The 20,930-nt window shown below is 44.3% G+C and overlaps 1 protein-coding gene across 5 annotated transcripts in view; it reads left to right on the forward strand.

Annotated features, from left to right (window-relative positions):
- Positions 1–20,930, forward strand: part of SMC6 (structural maintenance of chromosomes 6) — a 93,075-nt gene that overhangs the window by 56,622 nt on the left and 15,523 nt on the right. For 4 of the 5 annotated variants that reach the window (XM_032773955.2, XM_075063663.1, XM_075063662.1 and 1 more), the window contains one exon: positions 10,309–10,454. The exons of the other annotated variant lie outside the window; for it this stretch is intronic. In XM_032773955.2, the coding sequence (XP_032629846.1) occupies positions 10,309–10,454 (146 nt within the window). The remainder of the gene's footprint in view (positions 1–10,308; positions 10,455–20,930) is intronic. 5 annotated transcript variants of the gene reach the window in all.

Below are 20,930 nucleotides of genomic sequence, written 5' to 3' on the forward strand. Positions count from 1 at the left end.
TCAAAATCCCTGCTATCTACCTCAGACCCTGGCTTGGACTCTGCCTACGCACACGTACGCGCACGCACACACACACACTAACCAAAAGAGAGCTTACAAACAACAGGAAGCTTCGAGGGTAAACCTTCTCTGGTCAGCTCAGTTTCCTTACTAGCTCGTCAGTTTCCCCGCCTGAGTGTTTGAGGAGCGGGGCTCCTCCGGTACCGCGCTAAAACCGCCAGTGCTTTTGGCGGCAGTGCGAGGCTCTGGTGCCAAGGCGACAGGCTTTTAGTTGCCTGCCTCAATTGTGGCACCTATCGGCACCGTGATGAATGCGGCGCCGCCCCGAACCCACCGGTGCTTTCCGCGCAACTGGAGGCTCTGGTGCCGAAGCCACAGGCTTTCAGTTGCCTGCCTCGATTGTGGCACCTATCGGCACCGCAATGAATGCGGCACCGACAGCTCAGGCACTGACGGAGGCACCGCAGCCTGCTATTAATAGCGCGGCACCAGCATCACGACCGCTACTTGGCACGGCGCCAAGATTACAAACTCGGATGCCAGCCCGGTTTCCTCATGGGATGTCTATCTTCCTTCGCCTACGACTGCCCCACTGTTACAAATTACCCACTCGAGTGACCTCCTAGTGTCACCTACACTACAATCGCCCTTTGTTGGGGATGGCTTCTCTATACAAATGACTCAGGGTCCGAGCAGCCTTCCTCCAGTGAGCAGGACTCTGAACTACAGGCTGCTGTGCCAGTGCCGATCTGAATTCTACCCTCACAGTCCTGTCCCTCGCGAACACAGGAAAACTGTCCCACACCAACCTCAAGATCCCACCTCCTGGGGTGTTAACCCCGGGATGGCACCTGCTATGCCTTTTCCACCACCATGGCAGTATTGGGCTCCGTGGCCATCTTTCCCTCGGCAGCACGTCCACTACTCTACTCACACTAGACGCGAACGTCAAAATCCTATGATGCACTTGGCGGCACCCTCCCATCCTCAGGATCAATTAACTCCAGCTCCTGACCCAGTATTACCTCACGTACCAACTGATCCAATACCTGAGGAGGCATTACTTCTTCCCCTGCCACTGCCATCAGATGATTTTTCAAAACTCCAAGATCTCTTCAAAAGGGTTGCCAATGAGCTTAGAATCAATTTGGAGGAAGTACCTGACCAATTAACTCAGCCCTTCTGGGACCTGCTAAATCCATCTGGCAGACTCTAGCCACAAGCCAGCCTACCTGCAAACAGGTGGACTGGAAATACTTCATCTCCCTCGAAGGGCTCTGAATTCCTTTTTCTCACATCCTGGGCCAAGCTCTTTGGTAGTGGATAGCAGCCAATCAGTGAAACAAACAGTATTCCGCCATACCCCAACCAACAGAGAGGGCAAACGCTTAGACCTGCTGGGTCGTAAGGTATATGCCTCTTCAACGTTGCAATTTCGAATTGCCAATTGTACCGCAATTCTAGCAAAGTACGACCATAAAAACTATAATAAGTCATGCACTTTATTGAACACATCCCAGACAACAAGAAACAACAGTTTACAGCTTAGTTTCCGAGGGCCAAATCATATCCTGCACGGCTCTTCAAGCAGCTCTGGATTCAGCCAATACTGCAGCAAGATCCACCGCTACAGCGGCCGTCATGCACCGAGGTTCCTGGCTTTTCTCTTCTCTCTTCCTCGCGAAGTTCAGAGCACCATAGAGGATCTCCCTTTTGATGGTTATAAACTCTTTGCTTCCACCACTAATGAGGTGCTGCACTCAATGAAGGACTCAAGGGCAACTCTGCGATCCTTAGGTATCCAGACCCCTACAAACAGAAGGCGACAGTACAGATATCACCTTACCACCGTCCGCGCTACCCCTATATACTCAGCATTTCCCGGGAGCTCAGGATCAACAACAACAACGCCAACGCCAGAGGTCCAGATACCAGCGGCGTCGCCCCAATTCTTCCGGGATACCCCAACTTCCTCAAAATAATAAACAATTTGAACCTTTGGTCGAGGGTCTCGAAAAACGTCGCCCCTAGTCCGGCGCATGTACTGCTCACAACTGTCTTTGGACATCGTCTACAGCCATTTTACACCAATGGCAGAATATTACCACCGACAAGTGGGTTCTAGAGGTCATCACACCGGGGTATTCCATCCCCTTCCTCTCCTTACCTCCCACCCACACTCCCCGTCCCTCTTCAGGGACACCTTTCACGAGCCACACCTCCAGCAAGAAGTACAACATCTTCTTCACCTGGTGCTATCGAACTCGTGCCCAAAATGCCACAAGGGGAAAGGATTCTGTTCCCCTTATTTCCTAACACAGAAGAAAACTGGAGGATGGCGGACCGATCCTCGACCTCAGCAGACTCAACAATTTCGTCAAGAAACAAAAGTTCAAAATGGTTACTCTCACCACCATAATTCCAGCCCTGCAGCAGGTGATTGGTTTTCAGCCTCGACCTACAAGACGCCTATTTGCACGTCACTATCCACCGTTTTTCTCCGTTTTTACCTTTGGCTCGACGCATTACCAATACAGAGTTCTACCATTTGGCCTTTCCACTGCCCCTCGAGTTTTCTCAAACTTCTACGGTAGTCACGGCCTACCTCCGGAAACAAGGGGTTATAATATTTCCTTACCTGGACGATTGCCTTCTCAAGGCCTCCACACACGCCGAGGCCCTCCGCTTCATAAAAATCACCATCGAGTGCTTTCAATCCCTGGGCCTGCAATAAATGCGAACAAATCCACATTAAGTTCTACCCAACGCCTGGACTTTATAGAAGCAAGCCTCGACTCCAGAACCGGACGGGCATCCCTTCCACCCGATTGTGTCAATACTATACAACTGCTGGCTGCAAGGCTTCACAGCAGCCCTTGGGTTGCCGCCCGAGACTGCCTCCAACTACTGGAGCACATGGCCTCGTGCACTTTCGTGGTCCAGAATGCATGTCTCCACATGAGGTGCTTCCAAGCTTGGCTGGCCACGGTTTACACACCAAATGTGCACTCAATAAACAAATCATTGACCATACCTTACTGGGTCAAGGACTCTGTCATACGGTGGACAGTCCCTGACAACCTCTGTTCTGGAGTCCCTTCCTCCAGACTCCACCAACTGTGATGATGACAACCGACGCATCCCTCACTGGCTGGGGGGCCCATATCTCTCACCACACAGTACACGGGCTATGGTCTCACTCCGAGACCTCCCTACACATAAACGTTCTAGAACTTCGCGCTATCCGGAATGCTTGCATTGCTTCCTCCCACTAATCAAGAATCAGCATGTACGCATAATAACAGACAACATTGCCTGCATGTTCTACGTCAATAGACAAGGAGGGGCTCGTTCCCACTCTTTGTTCAGAGACCATGGAAACTCTGGAATTGGTGCCTTGCAAACCACATCCAGATATCAGCTGTTTACATCCCAGGCGTGATGAACACCACTGCCGATGAGCTAAGTAGACGCTTTCGGAGATGGGAAAGGTCAAACCCACTCCCACACGTGCCCCAGCCAGATCAGAAACTGGTGGGCAGCGTTGCTTTACCCTCCCTGGATCGGAGGCAATCACTCTCTCTGGTGGCTGCATTAGCAACAAAATTGTGATCCTACAATTCCATCAGTGGTACTGATTAGCCAAAGCAGCATTTCTATAGTCACCCATCTCGGAATATGGTCTAATCTTTTCAAGCTATTTTCCAGGGCACTGTCTAGTAAGCAACTGTGGCTTTAGCACACTAGACAATTACAGTGACTGACAGGGCAATATTAGTTACAGTAAATTAGCTTTGGTAAGACTCAGAGAGAAACAAACACACAAACAGCCTCTGAAGGCTCTGCTGCTGCTCGCTGAACTTGGATTCCTTCTGCCCCATATTCTAGCAGGAGAGCTCTGTGTTGACTCCAGCAGCTGCAGGCACCTGCAGTGTTTAAACTCATTCAATAAAAGGCATTGTTCAGAGTGGAAAGTTGTAATACAATCAATTTAGTAATTTCTGAAGAAAAGAATTTCCTGAAGGGGCGCCAAACCCTATATCCAGATGTTAAGTCACCTACCCCTCCATGGGATCTTCACCTAGTATTGTCCTGTTTAACTCACCAACCCTTTGAGCCCTTAGCCACCTGCTCCCTTTTGCACCTCTCAATGAAAACAGCCCTTTTGGTGGCCATTATCTCCGCCAGACAGGCAAGCGAGATAGCAGCTCTTGCGGCGGATCCACCATGTGCCCTCTTCTTCAAGGACAGAGTTGTTCTGCGTTTACACCAAAAATTTCTTCCAAAAGTTCATGCTCCTTTTCACCTCAATGAACCAATACAATTACCAACTTTCTTCCCGAAACCACACGCAATCTCCTTGAGGCCACGATGCACACACCTGATGTGCGTAGGGCCTTGTCCTTTTATCTGGACAGAACTTGACCCTTCCGAGACTCGCCTGGACTCTTTGTCTTTATTGCGGACCGTTCCAAGGGCATGGCTCTCTCTGCTCAGAGGCCTTCGAGATGCATCTCTGAGTGCACACGTCTCTGTTATCAGATAGGGAACGTTACACCTCCGGCATTGATCAGGACACATTCCACTGGATCTGTATCTACCTCTGTAGCCTTCCTATGCAGAGTACCCTTGTCAGACATCTGTAGGGCGGCCACCTGGTCCTCCCACCATACATTCATTACTCATTATGCCCTTACTCAAGGCCCCCTCTCTGACACTTGATTAGGCAGGGCAGTATTGCTTACGGCATTCCTGCCAGATCCGAAATCCCTATCTCTTTGAGAGACACTGCTTTGAAGTCACCTAACGTGGAGCACTCACAGGGACATCTCTCTCGAAGAAGAAGAAGAGGAGGTTACTCACCTTGTGCAGTAACTGACATTCTTCGAGATGAGTGTCTCTGTGGGTGCTCCACTACCCACCCTCCTCTCCTCTACTTCGGAGTTGGGGTAGCCTCCGTTGTAGAGAAGGAACTGAGGGTACTGGCCACGCATGCTCTCTAGTAACACACTCAGAATGAGTGACAGGTTCTAAGCATGCGTGGCCGGTAGGAGTACTGCTGCAAAAAATCTCCGATCAAAGGCGCAGGGGCGCACCGACACCTAACGTGGAGCACCCACAGGGACACTCATCTCGAAGAACGTCAGTTACTGCACAAGGTGAATAACCTCCTCTTACCTACCTCTCGTAACTGTTGTTCTTCGAGATGTGTTGTTCACGTCCATTACACTTCCCACCCTTCTTCCCCTCTGTCGGAGTCACCGGCAAGAAGGAACTGTAAGAGGGCGTCGGGTTGGCAGGGGTATATATGCACCAGCGTGGAGATACCACTCTGGCAGGGGCTCCCCTGCCGGTCCAACAGGAACCTCTAAAGGGAAAAGTTTCCGACGTCCGTGCACGCGATGCGCGCACACCTAATGTGTATGCACGTGAAGAACACATCTTAAAGAACAACAGTTACAAGAGGTAGGTAACCGTTTTTTTCGTATTGTAATAAATTACTGCTACAAGAGCCCCAATCAGGAGATCCATTGTACTGAGTGCTATGTGCAAACGAGAGAGACACTTTCATTAGAGACTTCATTTCCTGTTGCACAGTTTCTCTCATAGATTACTAATGGGCTATTGCTCCTGTGGAATTCGAAGGCCCCCTAATGTTGCTGGAGAATCCAGGACTGAGCTCTTCCCTTCAGCTCGGACCACCAGATTTTCTGTGTCTGATGTTAGAGCAAGTTGGCAGTTCTGTTTTTCCTGACCATTTTGTATTAAAATATTTTTAATCATTTACATGCAGTTGACTTCCAGTCTTCTCATCATCCTCTTCCCTTGGATTGGGTAAATAGCAATGTTTGGTTACAACTGCCTGGATCTGCCATTGCAGCACCTTCCTGCCAGATATCTGTGCCCCTGCTCAGGCATGGCAGAACTATCCTGTGAGCCCCTGACTTAAATCTAAGCAGTTTTCCTTGTGTGAGGCAGTGGATACAGGTTCTGCAGAGTGTGAATTATGTGTTGCCTGTTTCTAGCCAGCCAGCCTTGCACTGCCAGATTATGGGGTCAGTCAGACTAGCATGTCAGTTCCCCATCCTGCCTGAGGAGCCATGATCTCAACACAGAAAAGCCCAATTAAGTGATTCTGGTCTTTTGGGAGAGAGTCTAAAGATAAGGAGGAAGCTATCTGGCCAGCTCTTGGTAAATTCTTTCAACAGACCTGGATTGGAGGAGGGAAAAGCCTGAAAGGATCCAGAGTCCCCATCTTCTCTCTCTCCCCCTCCCAAAGTTACTAAAGTGAGTCCTCAATTCCCTGGAGAAAGAACTGCGGCTCCTACACAGCTCCCTTTCCTCCCCCTATGAATCATGTGATACCCATGACAGGATGAACAATGTATTACCTCCCTGCTGTAAACAGCCAGGGGAAGAGGTACCGTAAATACATCTCACACAAAAAAAACCAAAAACAAATCCAACCAACCAAACAAGACATTTCCAAGAGAGGATTCTAGCCAGTGGCTTTCAAGGAACTCATTAATGTTCATACAATATCTGCCCTTTCAAATATAATTAGATACATGTCTTCCCATTGATGAGAGCATCATAAAATACAAATGAGGATATTTGATTAAAAAAATTAATCGCGATTAATTGCATTGTTAAACAATAAAATACCAGTTCGAATTTATTTAAATATTTTTGGATGTTTTCTACATTTTCAAATATAGTGATTTCAGTTACAACACAGAATACAAAGTATACAGTGCTCACTTTATATTTATTTTTGATGACAAATATTTGCACTGCGAAAAACAAAAGAAATAGTATTTTTCAATTCACGTAATACAAGTATTGTAGTGCAATTTCTTTTTCATGAATGTTGAACTTCCAAATGTAGAGTTATGTACAAAAAAACCCTGCATTCAAAAATAAAACAATGTAAAATTTTAGAGCCTACAAGTCTACTCAATCCTACTTTAGCCATTGCTCAGACAAACAAGTTTGGGTAAAATTTGCAGGAGATAACGCTGCCTGCTTCTCATTTACAATGTCAACTGAAAGTGAGAACAGGCATTTGCATGGCACTTTTGTAGCCAGCGTTGCAAGGAATTTACGTGTCAGATATGCTAAACATTTGTATGCCCCTTCATTCTTCGGCCACCATTCCAGAGGAACATCTCCCTGATGATTGGTTGTTTACTTTGTGACTGAGCTCTCGGAGGAGAATGATGTGTCTCGGACATGCCATATATTTCATGTCAGAGCAGTCTCGATGATGACCAGCAAATGTTCATTTTAAGAAACACTTCCAACAGCAGATTTGACAAAACACAGAGAGGTTCCAATGTGAGATTTCTAAAATAGCTACAGCACTCGACCCAAGGTTTAAGAATCTGAAGTGCCATCCAAAATCTGAGAGGGATGAGGTATGGACTATGCTTTCAGAGACTTAAAAGAGCAACAGTCAGATACGGAAACTACAGAACCCGAACCACCAAAAAGAAATCAGCCTCTGCTAGTAGCATCTTGACTCATGATGAGAAATGAACATGTTTGTCCAATCTGCTTTAGATCGTTATAGAGCAGAACCCATCGTCAGCATGGATATATTCCTCTGGAAGGTGGTTGAAGCATGAAGAGACATGATGTTAGCGCATCTGGCACGTAAATCTCTTGTGGCACTGGCTACAACATTTGTTTTATTTTGGAATGAAGTTTTTGGTACAATAATTCTACATTTCTAAGTTCAGCTTTCATGGTAAAAAGATTGCACTATAGTGCTTGTATAGGTGAATTGAAAAATACTATTTATTTATTTTGTTTATTTCAGTGCTGTAATCAAAAATAGATATAATGAGCACTGTGCACTTTGATTCCGTGAATTGAAATCTTGTATTCTAAAATGTAAAAAACACGCATAAATTTAAATAAACAAAACATTATTGTTTTGCATTTTGTTTAATCTCACGATAATGTTTTAATCGGCTTGATAGCCTTATTTGGGAGCCTGAGGTTGTGCAGTAGTTGATGCCACCACAAAGACATAGTCAAGGACCTCATAATGGTGACTGCTTTGAAAAGACCGGATATACCGTAAGAGTACGACATATGCAACAGCAGATTTCAAAACCCTCGCTTAGCTATTCAACCAAAGATTTTTAGTTTGTAAGAAAGCTAACTCATGCCCTCTGCCCTCCCACCCACCGCCCCCCAAAAAAGTGGCTTATTCTCTAGAGGTATGACCCTTGCCCGGAGTGAGATGTCTCGGGTTCTGTATTCATCGAAGCTTTCATGTGATCTGTGATGAGCAATGGATTCCAACTAGGTGGCTACAAGGAAGCAATATAATACCTATGACTAGGAGTTGCTTATCCTAAACTGGTATCTTGTGCCTCCAGAGTTACAGGTGAGGAACTATTGAGGAGAATATTGAGATTGCAAAGAGGCCTCAGCCCTCGCTGTTGAAACCAGCATAGCAATCCATTGGTTGCTGCCAACACCAAGAGTATCCAAGAAAGGACTATGACTCTGGCAGATGGAAAAATCTGGAGCAGAAGCTTCCAAAGAAGCCTAGATAAAATGCTCTTCAAACTACATCCTTTCAGCTCATTTCAGAACCTCTATCCGGGTGGTGGGTTTTTTCCTTTTCTTTTTAAAGAAAAAGCAAGGTGCAAGAAACCACACAGGTTATGATACTTGCAGGGGAAGTCTCCTCCAACCTCCCATTGGAGGTTGCTTTATGATTGAGACTTGGGGGTCTTATAGCCTTTCCCAAATCAGGAAATAATTAGAGGTCAAAAGCTTCTCTGTGATAATGGAAATAATGTCCTGGGTAGAGAAGAATTTGCTGCTTTTCAAGACAGTTCACATAAAGGGTACAGAAAAGAGAAAGAGAGAGTGAGTTGTAGTGGTCCTCCTACAGGAGGCACTTTGGACTTGCTAGATACCCAAAGACCCCATGTTATATCTACAAAGAGCACTGGACCTCTTGAAGCAGGGACTCTTTCAGTCAGATTGGAAACATCTACAGTTAACAACCTGGGCATCAGGAGAGAAGTGTAGTTTAGAATTAACCTCCGATACAGTTGATATCCCAACAAAACTTAAGGTGTATCGTCACTGGTTTGGTCAAATTTACTTTCTTGGTGTAAGGGGAAACAAAAAGCTCTTTTGGGGCAAAGATTGCCTCTTTGTGCAGTCCCTAGCACACTGGGTCCATGACCTCTACATGATGATATCATAGAAATGCAATAATAATTCCAAATTTCTGATGTGATTTCACATACACTAGAGTTTCTTCAGGAGGCTTGGTTGGAGTCCTTCAACCAAGCAGGGTGAAAATGTGAGTAACAGCCATAACTATATTTTGTCATCAAGTATTTGGAGTATCGGGTGCCACGTTTAATCATAATGACAAATTAGAGAAGCTTGCAGTTGGCCTTGCTAGTCATACTACATGTGAAAGGCAAGTTTTGGAATTAGTTCCCATGTCCATACAAGAACCACACTCCCTTTGTCACGAGGGAAGGATTATGCTTATAGCTCCAGAAACCTTTCAGTTCAAGATACGTTCCCTTTTCCGCAATTTCTGGGAAATAGTTCTCCCACCATTTTGTTCTAACCTGTGGAAGGTGTGTTATAAATGGGTATTCCTTGAGTGCTAAAGATCTATCTCAAGCATCTGAAGTACATATGTACCTTTTTATCTCATTCTGTCCAAAATGCTTAGGCCTCACAGTTTCAAGTTTGTTGCAAGCAGGAGGTAAAAATGCAGGGAACTTCCGTCTAAATTAGTCTGTTATAATAATTAAACTTTGCTTAGTCTTTTCCTCTCTACCTCTGGGATACACTGCTTATTACTTCCCATGAGTAATTAAAGAGCAGAGAAGCTCTGCAACAGAATGCTCAAATTCTTACCTGATAATTTTCTTTCTTTTAGCAGCTTCTCTCTGTATTCCATCCACCCTGGTACTCTGGTAAATGATCAGAATATACATTGAAATTTTTCTCTGAAGGGAGACTTAAACAGAGACAATTTGCATCAGGTTGTCTGAATACTAATAGTTGGTTGCTGGAGTGTTTATACAGCTGTTGGAATTTATTTTGGGTGGCCTGGGATGAAAGACAGAGCTTAGTCCTGGAGCCTCCAGCTATAACACCGGACCATCTCTGATTTCCATATGTGGAGAGCCCATTAGTAATGAACTCAGAATTTCTCTCTTACTGCTTTTCACCATACAAAATGTTATAGTTGAGAAGAAGATACAAATAAACCAAAATGTATAGCATTTTTTAGCATTTCAAACTTCTCTTTAGGAAAAGATTGCACAGGCCACACAAATCTGCCCGCAACGGATAGAAGTCAACAGAACTGTCAAGAGTCTTGACACAGAAATGAATCGCTTAAGAGACCAGATAAATTCAAAAAGAGATCATCATGGAAACAGAGAAGAAATAATAAAGTAAACAATGGCTACATATTTTGGGGTGGGAGGCAGAATGGTTGCTTCATTGGGATAGTAGATTAATTTTATTTTAATTATCAACTTTTTTTTAAACAAGTCTGATTAATGGTGGCGGGTGCTTTTCTTGAAATGAGTAGTCACAGCCTTAAATATATTTGGCTGCTCATTGCATTATTTCTCTTGTACCCAAATGTGATGCTGTATGCTTCAGAGAAACTGAATAAGACATGGTCCCTACCATAAACAGGTCACAATTTCTATTTTTATATACAATATGACAAAAATAGGAAGAATGGAGTGAGGAATCTCTTTCCAGCTACACCTCTACTGCGATAAAACGCAAACTGATATAACACGGGTTCGCATATAGCATGGTAACCCCAGGTCTCTGGCAGCACTTTAAAGGGCCCGGAACTCCGGCTGCTGCGGGGAGCCCTGGGCCCTTTAAATCACCGTTGGAGCCCTGCTGCTGCTATCCCCGGGGCTGCGGCAGCAGTGCTCACCTGGCAATTTAAAGGCTTGGGCTCCCTGCAGCGGCCAGAGCCCACGGCTCTTTAAATCACCGCTGGAGCACTGCCGCCGCTACCCCGGGGCTCCAGCAGCAGGGCTCTGATGGCGCTTTAAAGGGCTTGGAGCTCTGGCCGCTTTGGGGAACACCTGGACCCTTTAAATCATTGTCGGAGCCCTGCCATCGCTACCCCAGGGCTCCAGCAGTGGGGCTCGGGTGGCAATTTAAAGGGCCCAGAGCTCCCTGCGGCCGGAGCCCTGGGCTCTTTAAATCACCACTGGAGCCCCCATGGCTACCCCGATATAACAGTGTTTCACTTACAATGTGGTAGGGATTTTTGGCTTCCTGTTGGGGTAAAGGTGCATGTCTGTTGCTCTGACATTAGGATGCTGGCCACCTCACTTTGCATGGCATTTTTTCTAAGGCAGGATACATCATTGTCATCAAAATAAGTGGTGCCAGATGCTGTGGGTATCTGCATTTTTGGAGTTAGGAAATTCACAGTTTTAAAGCCAAAAGGACCAGGATGATTATCTAGTCCAGTGATTCTCAAACTTATTTGATTCTCCCCCCCCCCCACCTTTGTGTCTGTAGTTGTTCGTCCACCCCTCACCTCCCCGTACATATATCACCACCCAGCTCTGAAGGCAGCACCATGCCACCAGGAGCACAGAAGTAAAGATGGCAATATAAAAAGTGATATTTGACAATATTACTTTTCCCAGCAGTCTTGGCACTCCATTGCTACCCTTACTTCTACACTTCTGCTGCTACACCAGGGCTGATAGCTGGACCCCTGCTGCCTCCTGGTGAGCAGTTTGGGGGGCCTCCTGCTGTTCCCTGTATCCCCATCTCCTGGGTTTGCATGGCCCTTCTGCACATGCCCCAGCCACTTGGGGTTGACAGCCAGAGTTCTTAAATAAATAAAGGCACATAGCTCGCATTTCCCTTGATGCATTCCCATGCCTCCCTTGTGAGGTCCAGCCCATAGTTAGAGAAACGTTGATCTAGTCTGACCTCTTGCATGACACTGAACTTCGCTCTGTAATTCTTAAACCAAGTCCAAAAATTTGTGTTGAACTAGAGTTGCCTTTTTAGAAAAAGAAATGTAGTCTTGATTTAATAGATTCTAAGGCTAGAAGTTACCATTGTGATTATCTAGTCTGCCTGTATAGCACAGGCCATAGGACTTTCCAAAAATAATTCCTAGAGAAAATTTTTAGAAAAACATCCAGATTTGATTTAAAAATTGTCAGTGATGGAGAATCAACCTTGGCCATTGATAAATTGTTTGAAGGTTAATTGCTCTCACAGTTAAAAATTTGTCTTATTTCCAGCCTAAATTTGTCTAGCTTCAGCTTGCAGATATTGGAGCATGTTATACCTTTCTCTCCTAGACTGAAGGGCCAATTATTAAATATTTGTTCCCCATGTAGGTACTTTTAGACTATAATCAAGTCATCTGTTAATCTTCTCTTTGTTGAGCTAAATAGATTGAACTCGAGTCTTTAATCATTCTCATTCTTTAAATCTTCTCCAATTTGTCAATATCCTTCGTGAATTGTGGGCACCAAAACTGCACACAATATTCCAGCAATGGTCACACAGTATTCCAGCAATGGTCAGAAATACCAAATACAGAGGTAGAATAACCTCTCTACTCCTAGTCAAGATTCTGCTGTTCATGCGTCCTAGGATTGCATTAGTTCTTTTCACCAAAGCAGTACATCTGGAGCTCATCTTCAACCAATTATCCACCATGACCCCCAAATCTTTTTGTCACTCCTTCCCAGGATCGAGTCCCCCATTCTGTAAGTATGGTCTACATGTTCTTGTTCCCAGATGTATCCATTTACATTTATTCATATGAAAACTCGTATTGTTTGCTTGCGCCCAGTTTAACAATCAATCCACCTTGATCTGAATCAGTGCCTTGTCCCCTCCATTTTGTGTCAGCTGCAAATTATCAGTTGTGATTTTTTTTTCCAGGTCATTGATTAAGATGTTAAATAGCATAGGTCCAAGAACTGAGCCCTGTGGGGCCCCACTGGAAATACACCTGCTTGATGACGATACCCCATTTACAGTTACATTTTGAGACCAGTTAGCTAGTCTTTAATCCATCTTTGTGTGCCATGTTGTTTTTATATCGTTCTAGTTATTAATCAAAATATTGTGTCACACCAAGTCAAATGGCTTACAGAAGTCTAAGTATATTACATTAACACTATTACCTTTATCAACAAAACATGTAATCATATTAAAAAAAAAAAAAAGATATCAGGTTAGTATGACAGGATCTATTTTCTATAAACCCTTGTTTGTTTTCATTTATTTACATTACCCTCCTTTAGTTCATTATCATGTACCATATCCACTGGTTTCATTATCTTGCCTAGGATTGATTTCAGGCTGACAGACCTATAATTACCTGGGCCTTCCAGTTTATACTTTTTAAAAATCAGCACGTTCACTTCCTTCCAGTCTTCTGGAACTTCATTCGTGCTCCAAGACTTACTTGAAATCAACACTGATGGTCCAGTGAGCGTCTCAGCCAGCTTTTTAAAAAATTTTTGGATGCAGGTTATCTTGATCTCCCAATTAAAAATGTCTCAGTTTGGTAGCTTATATTGAACATTCTCCAGAAATACTAGTGGAATGGAGTATTATCACCATGTGGTGAGTCTTCATTATGTGTTTTTGTTTTTACTCAAATACAAATATATTTTTTGAACACCTTTTGCCTTTTGTGCATTATTGATAATTCTACCATTTCCATCTAGCAGTGGACCAGTACCATTTTCAGGATTCTTTTTGTTCATAGTATAGTTAGGAAAAAAACAGCTCTTTATTGTCCTTAACTTCATTGGCCCTAGATTTCTCCTTGCATCCCTTGGCTTCCTTTATCAACTATGCACAGTTCCTAATTTCATTTATAATCACTATTATTAACTTCTCTTTCTTCCATTTGTTGTATATTTTTATTTTTTACAGCTGCCTTCACTTACCCTTTAAACAGTTTTATTTTATTTTTATTTTTATTTTTTTTAACTAGCACAACCTTCTTCCTCAATGGTGGGATTGTGACTTTGGGGGCATTTAGTAAGGTGCTCTTAAATGATTTTCAATTATCACTATAATACAAGCTGTCAGGAACAGTATCCCTGATGATGCCAAAGCACAACTGGCTGCTGAGCTCTGTGCCTTTATACTCCCACACAACTATTTCAAGTTTGATGGTAATATATATCTCCAGATCAATGGCACTGCTATGGGCACCCGCATGGCCCCACAATATGCCAATATTTTTATGGCTGACCTGGAACAACGCTTCCTCAGCTCTCGTCCACTCACGCCCCTTCTCTGCCTACGCTACATTGATGACATCTTCATCATCTGGACCCATGGGAAGGAGACTCTAGAAAAATTCCACCACGATTTCAACAACTTCCACCCCACCATCAACCTCAGCCTGGACCAATCTACACGGGAGGTCCACTTTCTAGACACCACGGTGCAAATAAGTGATGGTCACATTAACACCACCCTATATCAAAAACCTACCGACCGCTATGCCTACCTTCATGCCTCCAGCTTCCATCCCGGGCACATCACACGATCCATTGTCTACAGCCAAGCACTGAGGTACAACCGCATCTGCTCTAACCCCTCAGACAGAGACCAACACCTACAAAATCTCCACCAAGCATTCTCAAAACTACAATACCCGCACGAGGAAATTAGGAAACAGATCAACAGAGCCAGACGTGTACCCAGAAGCCTTCTACTGCAAGACAAACCCAAGAAAGAAACCAACAGGACTCCACTGGCCATCACATACAGCCCCCAGCTAAAACCCCTCCAACGCATCATCAGGGATCTACAACCCATCCTGGACAATGATCCCACACTTTCACAGGTCTTGGGTGGCAGGCCAATCCTTGCCCACAGACAACCTGCCAACCTGAAACGTATTCTCACCAGCAACTGCACACCGTACCATAGTAACTCTAGCTCAGGAACCAATCCATGCAACAAACCTCGATGCCAACTCTGCCCACATATCTACACCAGCGACACCATCACAGGACCTAACCAGATCAGCCATACCATCACTGGTTCATTCACCTGCACGTCCACCAATGTAATATACGCCATCATATGCCAGCAATGCCCCTCTGCTATGTACATCGGCCAAACTGGACAGTCACTACGGAAAAGGATAAATGGACACAAATCAGATATCAGGAATGGCAATATACAAAAACCTGTAGGAGAGCACTTCAACCTCCCTGGCCACACTATAGCAGACCTTAAGGTGGCTATCCTGCAGCAAAAAAACTTCAGGACCAGACTTCAAAGAGAAACTGCTGAGCTTCAGTTCATTTGCAAATTTGACACTATCAGCTCTGGACTCAACAAAGACTGTGAATGGCTTGCCAATTACAGAACCAGTTTCTCCTCCCTTGGTTTTCACACCTCTACTGCTAGAACAGGGCCTCATCCTCCCTGATTGAACTAACCTCGTTATCTCTAGCTTGCTTGCTAGCATATATATACCTGCCCCTGGAAATTTCCACTACCTGCGTCTGACGAAGTGGGTATTCACCCACGAAAGCTCACGCTCCAAAACGTCTGTTAGTCTATAAGGTGCCACAGGATTCTCTGCTGCTTTTTCAATTATCACTCACACTCTTCTGCTTAAATTCTTCCTCCCAGCTGGTTTGGCTCACAATTGTTTTTATCTTTCTGAAACTGGCCCTACTAAAACTCTGTCTGTCACCATCTCTCTATCTATCTATAATTTATTTTACTAGTCTAGACTTTTCTGCTTCCACATTATAAATGTCATCAAGCCATGATTAATTGTAGCTAAGTTACCATTAACTTTTAGTTCTATCATGGTTCCACTTTATCTGTAGAACAAGGTCTAATATAGAATTCCACTGTGTTGGCTACAACACTTTTTGAGTTAGGAAATTGTCATCTATATGTTTAGAAATTCCAAGTATATTTTTAGTATGGGTAGCATGAGACCTCCAGCATATATCATTCATATTGAAGATACCCATGATCACAGAGTTTTTTTCCTGCACATAGTAGGGAGGCACGTAAGGAAGCAGTCATCCTGTTCTGTGTCATGATTTGATAGTCTGTAGAACACAACAACTACTACTCCATCTTGTGCTTTATCTGTTAGGACATTGATCTATAAGTATTCAAGACCATTTTCTTCTGAGTTGTCCATGACTTGGAAACAGGTAATGCCATTTTTGCTGTAGAGTACTACTCACTCTCCCTATTTGCTCCTTCCTAAATAGGTTATGACCATTGATTTTAACATTCCAATTGTGCAGACAAACCCCCCAGGTTTCATTAATACCAACTATATTGAATTTATGCTCCTAAATAAGCAATTCCAATTCCTCTTTTTGTTACCATGGTATTAGTGTGTAGGCAATTCAGTAATTTCTTCTCTTCATTTCCTTTGGTTCCTTGATTAATCAACATCCTCATTTTTGTGCTGATTGCTTATTTCTTCCCTCTTTTTATCCTCCCCTTTTGCTACTAGTTTAACCCCCTCTTGACTACTCTAGCCATCCTAGTGTAGTCAGAGATTGGTTTACCCTCTACTGAGGTGAAGAACATGTAAACTATATAGTTTAGAAGGTGGACAAATCTTCCACAAAATCAAAGCCCAACCACTTACCTAGCCAGCGATTCACTTCCAGAATCTGCTTCCTGTCTTCCTTTCCTCATAGGATAGGAAGGATTTCAGAAAAGATTGCTTGGATATTTTTGTTCTTCATCACACTTCCGAGTTTCCTGAAGTCATCTGCTGTCTGCGAGAGATCTCACAACACAGTGTCAGTAGTGCCAGTAAGAACCATTACCAGTGGATCCTTGCCCATAGATTTCAGAAGCCAATCCAGTCTTAGAGTGACATCTTGTGTCCTGACTCTGGGAAGGCAGCTCAGTGTCCTTTTGTCTGCCTGTCCCTTGCCAAATGTTCTTTTGAATCTTCTGAGTGTTGACTCTGAAGACTCAGAGCAATGGAGAATCTGGGTTTAGACTGCTTGCTAATTCTAAACAATCTGTTCCAGACTGACAGATTGTGAGACTTTTTCTGTAATTTATCTGCTCATAACAGAAAATCTGTTGGTCTGGATTATTTCCCTTCCTTCTAAATGTGAGTTTTATAGAGTTAGAAGCATTTGAAATTTACCTAATGGAGCTTGTAATATAGTTATTGGGGGAGCTGTTGGATAGCAAATCTCAACCAGTGAGGTACCTCTGCATATTGTTGGACACAGTTAATCCAATAGTTAGTTCTAGACTAAATAACTTCTTTTTATGAGAACACAAATGTGGAGGTAAAATTGAAATTGTTATTCAACAGTCAAGCATCTCCCACAATACTGATATGTATGGGCTATTTCTCTCCTGTCTGTAGTTTCTGGAGGCAGCTCAAAGTGGCAGCACAGCCGATTCTAACATGCTCCCTTCGCTGGTTAGCCGTCAGGTCTTTTGCTTTCATTGAAGTAATCACGTGACTAATCGCTTTGTTCCTGACTCTTCTTTGACAGGCTTTATTGTTTTTAGGTGGGAGTGGGGGGCAGTAGTAAGCAGCTGTCCTTTGTTGTCATTCTCTCTCTCCCCTGGATTGGATCTTGAGCAGTGTGTTGGTCTCAGCCACACTGAGCCAGTGCTGCAGCACTCACTACAAGACTCGTGTCCCCCCCAACCCCAAGGTACAGCAGAGCAGTTGCATCATCACGAAGCTAAATTCAAGCAGTACTCTATCTGAGACAGCTTTTGCAGGCTCTTTGGAGGGCAAATTGTGCCTTGCCTGTTCTCAGCTAGCCTACTCTTGTACTTCTAGAGCACAGGGCTGTTAATCAGAAAGGCATGTTGGGTCTCTTACTGTCCCCAAAAGCTGCAACTCCCAACACAGAAAAGCCCAATCAGGAGACTCAGATAGAGTGGAGAAAGAGATTCCAAGAATGAGGAGGACTTCAGCAAGCCTATGCTGTAAATCCCAGGGCAGCACAAGACTGTCAAAAAGTGGGGAGGGGACTTTTAGGGGCCTTATGGTCCCCCTGCCCAAGTTGAGTTCTCTGTTCCCTGGGTAGAGAAGCGGGGCTTTTATCTAGTTCTCCCTCTTCCTGGTTCCAACCGGGGAACTTGGGAATGAGACCCTGGGCAGAGGCATTGGGACCTTAAAGTGGGCGGACAATGAGGGAGACATGTCCAGAGGGCACAAGGTGCTGCATTCAGCAAACTGCAAAAGACCATGCTCTGGCCACCGTTGGGCAACAACATCCCCAAAGTAAGACAAAAAAAAAATCCCCGGAACACTAAAGACGGCAAGGTAAGGTGCAAAGTTCTCTGACTCAGGCAGCTTCTCCTCTCCAGAGGTTCTATTTCTGAGAAGGGCATGGGAAAAATAAAGCCAAGAACTTCATCCCAAGATGTTCAGAACCATGTGCAGAAAGTTTGTATCCACAATTCAGATCTAACCTGAATAGGAACTCTAGGACATACCTAAAAACAAATCCTTTCCTTCCAAATCCTCACTGGAGGAAGCAGTTCCCCTGTACCCATCCTTTGAGGATGTGATTGGAGAAGGATGGGAAACCTCAGGCAAGGGGGGGACATACGAACAAGCATGCACCTAAAATACTATAAATGTCAAGGGCCCCAAAAGTGTCATTCTGATATTTCAAAGGTCCGTGCTGCAGTGACATTACTAGCAAAAGATATGGTGATACCATCAGAAGGGGATTTCTTTCCCAAAGATCCAGACAACAGAAAGGTGGAAGCTAGCCTTAGAAGGGACTTTAAAACTTCCTTGTCCTCCCTTAGAGCATCCTTGGCAGCTACAAGAGTTACAGTATCCTGCCTGAAGGACCTGAAGAACGGAGACCACTCATACTTCTGGCCTGCTATTAAGAAAATTTTCCTAGAAACAGCCTTCATGGAAGGTGCCTCAATGGAGGTAATGAGATTTTCAGCAAGGGCCATGGAATCCAGGTCATAGCCAGATACAGTGTATGGCTTCTTCTCTGGAACGAAACAGATCCTATGTTCATCTAAATTAAAAGTCTCTCTCCTATTTGGGGAAAAATTGGATAAGATAGTGGCAGAAAGCGCTGCCAAACTGAAACAGTCCCTCCCCATGCAATCCTCTGAACAGTGATTATAAACCCAGCAAGAGACAGAAATGCTCCTTTCATCCATCCTCACAAGTACCAGAAGAAAGACAACAGGCATATCGGGAAAAGCCTGGAACTAGGGCTTGGGTGAAAAATCCAAAGGAAGTCCCACTGCCTGTAAGACCCCACTATGACAAGGAACAAACGCGTGTCTGCCTAGATCCTATTTCTCAGAAGAATGGTACATATCAACCACAGGCAAGTGGGTGAAGGGGGTAGTGAGTTACAGATAAGTCCCTTGTACTAAAGGCCTCATCCCATCCCTTCACCCAATCCCCAGCAGCCTCATCTAATATAAACTGGTGTTGAATGAAATTTTGCATCCCCTGAATGTAGTAGTAGTAGGAGTTCCTTCAGGAGCAAGGTTCTCAGGTTTCTATTCTATTTTCTTCATTGTCCAAAATGCACTGAGGTAGGAGGAGTCAGAGCCATGTTGGACCTCAGTGGCTCAACAAATAGATGAAGAAAATAAGTTTCCAGATGGAGACCCTTGTCATAAACAGGTAGCTAAGGGTTAATGTTTCTTTTACCTGTAAAGGGTTAACAAAGGGAACCAAACACCTGACCAGAGGACCAATCAGGAAACCGGATTTTTCAAAGCTCAGGGAGGGAAGTTTTTGGGTGTGTGTTCTTTGTTCTGTTCTAGTGCTCTCTCGGCTCTGAGAGAGGATCTCTCTATCTTCAGGCTTTCTAATCTTCTGTTTCCCAGTTGTAAGTACAGGTATAAGACAATATAGATTTTTATATTGTTTTTGTATTTACATGTGTGTAGTTGCTGGAATGTTTTAAATTGTATTTCTTTTTGAATAAGGCTGTTTATTCATGTTTTCTTTTAAGCAATTGACCCTGTATATTGTCTTCTTGATACAGAGACCATTTTTATGTCTTTTTCTTTCTTTTTAAGGAAAGCTTTCTTTTTAAGACCTGTTGGATTTTTTCCTAGTGGAGGCTCAGGGGGATTGAGCCTGCAGCTCACCAGGGAATTGGTGGGAGGGAAAAGAAGGAGGGGGGAAGGTGAATTGTCCTCTCTGTTTTGTAATTCAAGGAGTTTAAGTACAGTAATCTTCCAGGGTAACCCAGGGAGGGGAAGCCTGGGAGGAGGTAAAGAGGGAGAAGGGAAGTGGGTTATTTCCCTTTGTTGTGAGACTCAGGGCATCTGAGTCTTGGGGTCCCCCAGGGAAGTTTTGGGGAGACCAGAGTGTGCCAGACACTGGAATTCTGGCTGGTGGCAGCGCTAACAGATCTAAGCTGGTAATTAAGCTTAGAGGAATTTATGTTAGTACCTCATATTTGAACTCCAAGGTCCAGATTGAGGAATTATACTATAACAACCCTAGCTTCAACAGTGGCATCCCTGTCCCAGTGGGACTTTCTCACTTCTGTGGTCCTAGAAGATGGAGATCTCCACATTCCCATATGCTCATGCCACCAGAGACTGTAGAAAGTTGCATATGGTATGGCTTACTACAAGTACCAAACTCTTGTAGTTGGTCTCTCATCAGCCCTCACAGTATTTACCAAGATGCTTGCAGTTCTAACAGCCAGACTCAGGTTTCAGAGCACTCATCTGTATCCTTCTTGGATAACATCTTGATCAGAGCTCCGACCCAAGCTGCAGAACATAGTGCCACAGTTTGGACTGGATCTTCTCCAAGTGCATGGCTTTGTGATAAACACCAGTAAAAATGTTGATTCTCTCCCCCCCCCCCCCCCACAAAGATAATTCAGCTAGAAGTGGAAATGGACACT

The sequence above is a fragment of the Chelonoidis abingdonii genome, chromosome 3 (assembly GCF_003597395.2).
Source record: "Chelonoidis abingdonii isolate Lonesome George chromosome 3, CheloAbing_2.0, whole genome shotgun sequence".
Taxonomy (NCBI): Eukaryota; Metazoa; Chordata; order Testudines; family Testudinidae; genus Chelonoidis; species Chelonoidis abingdonii.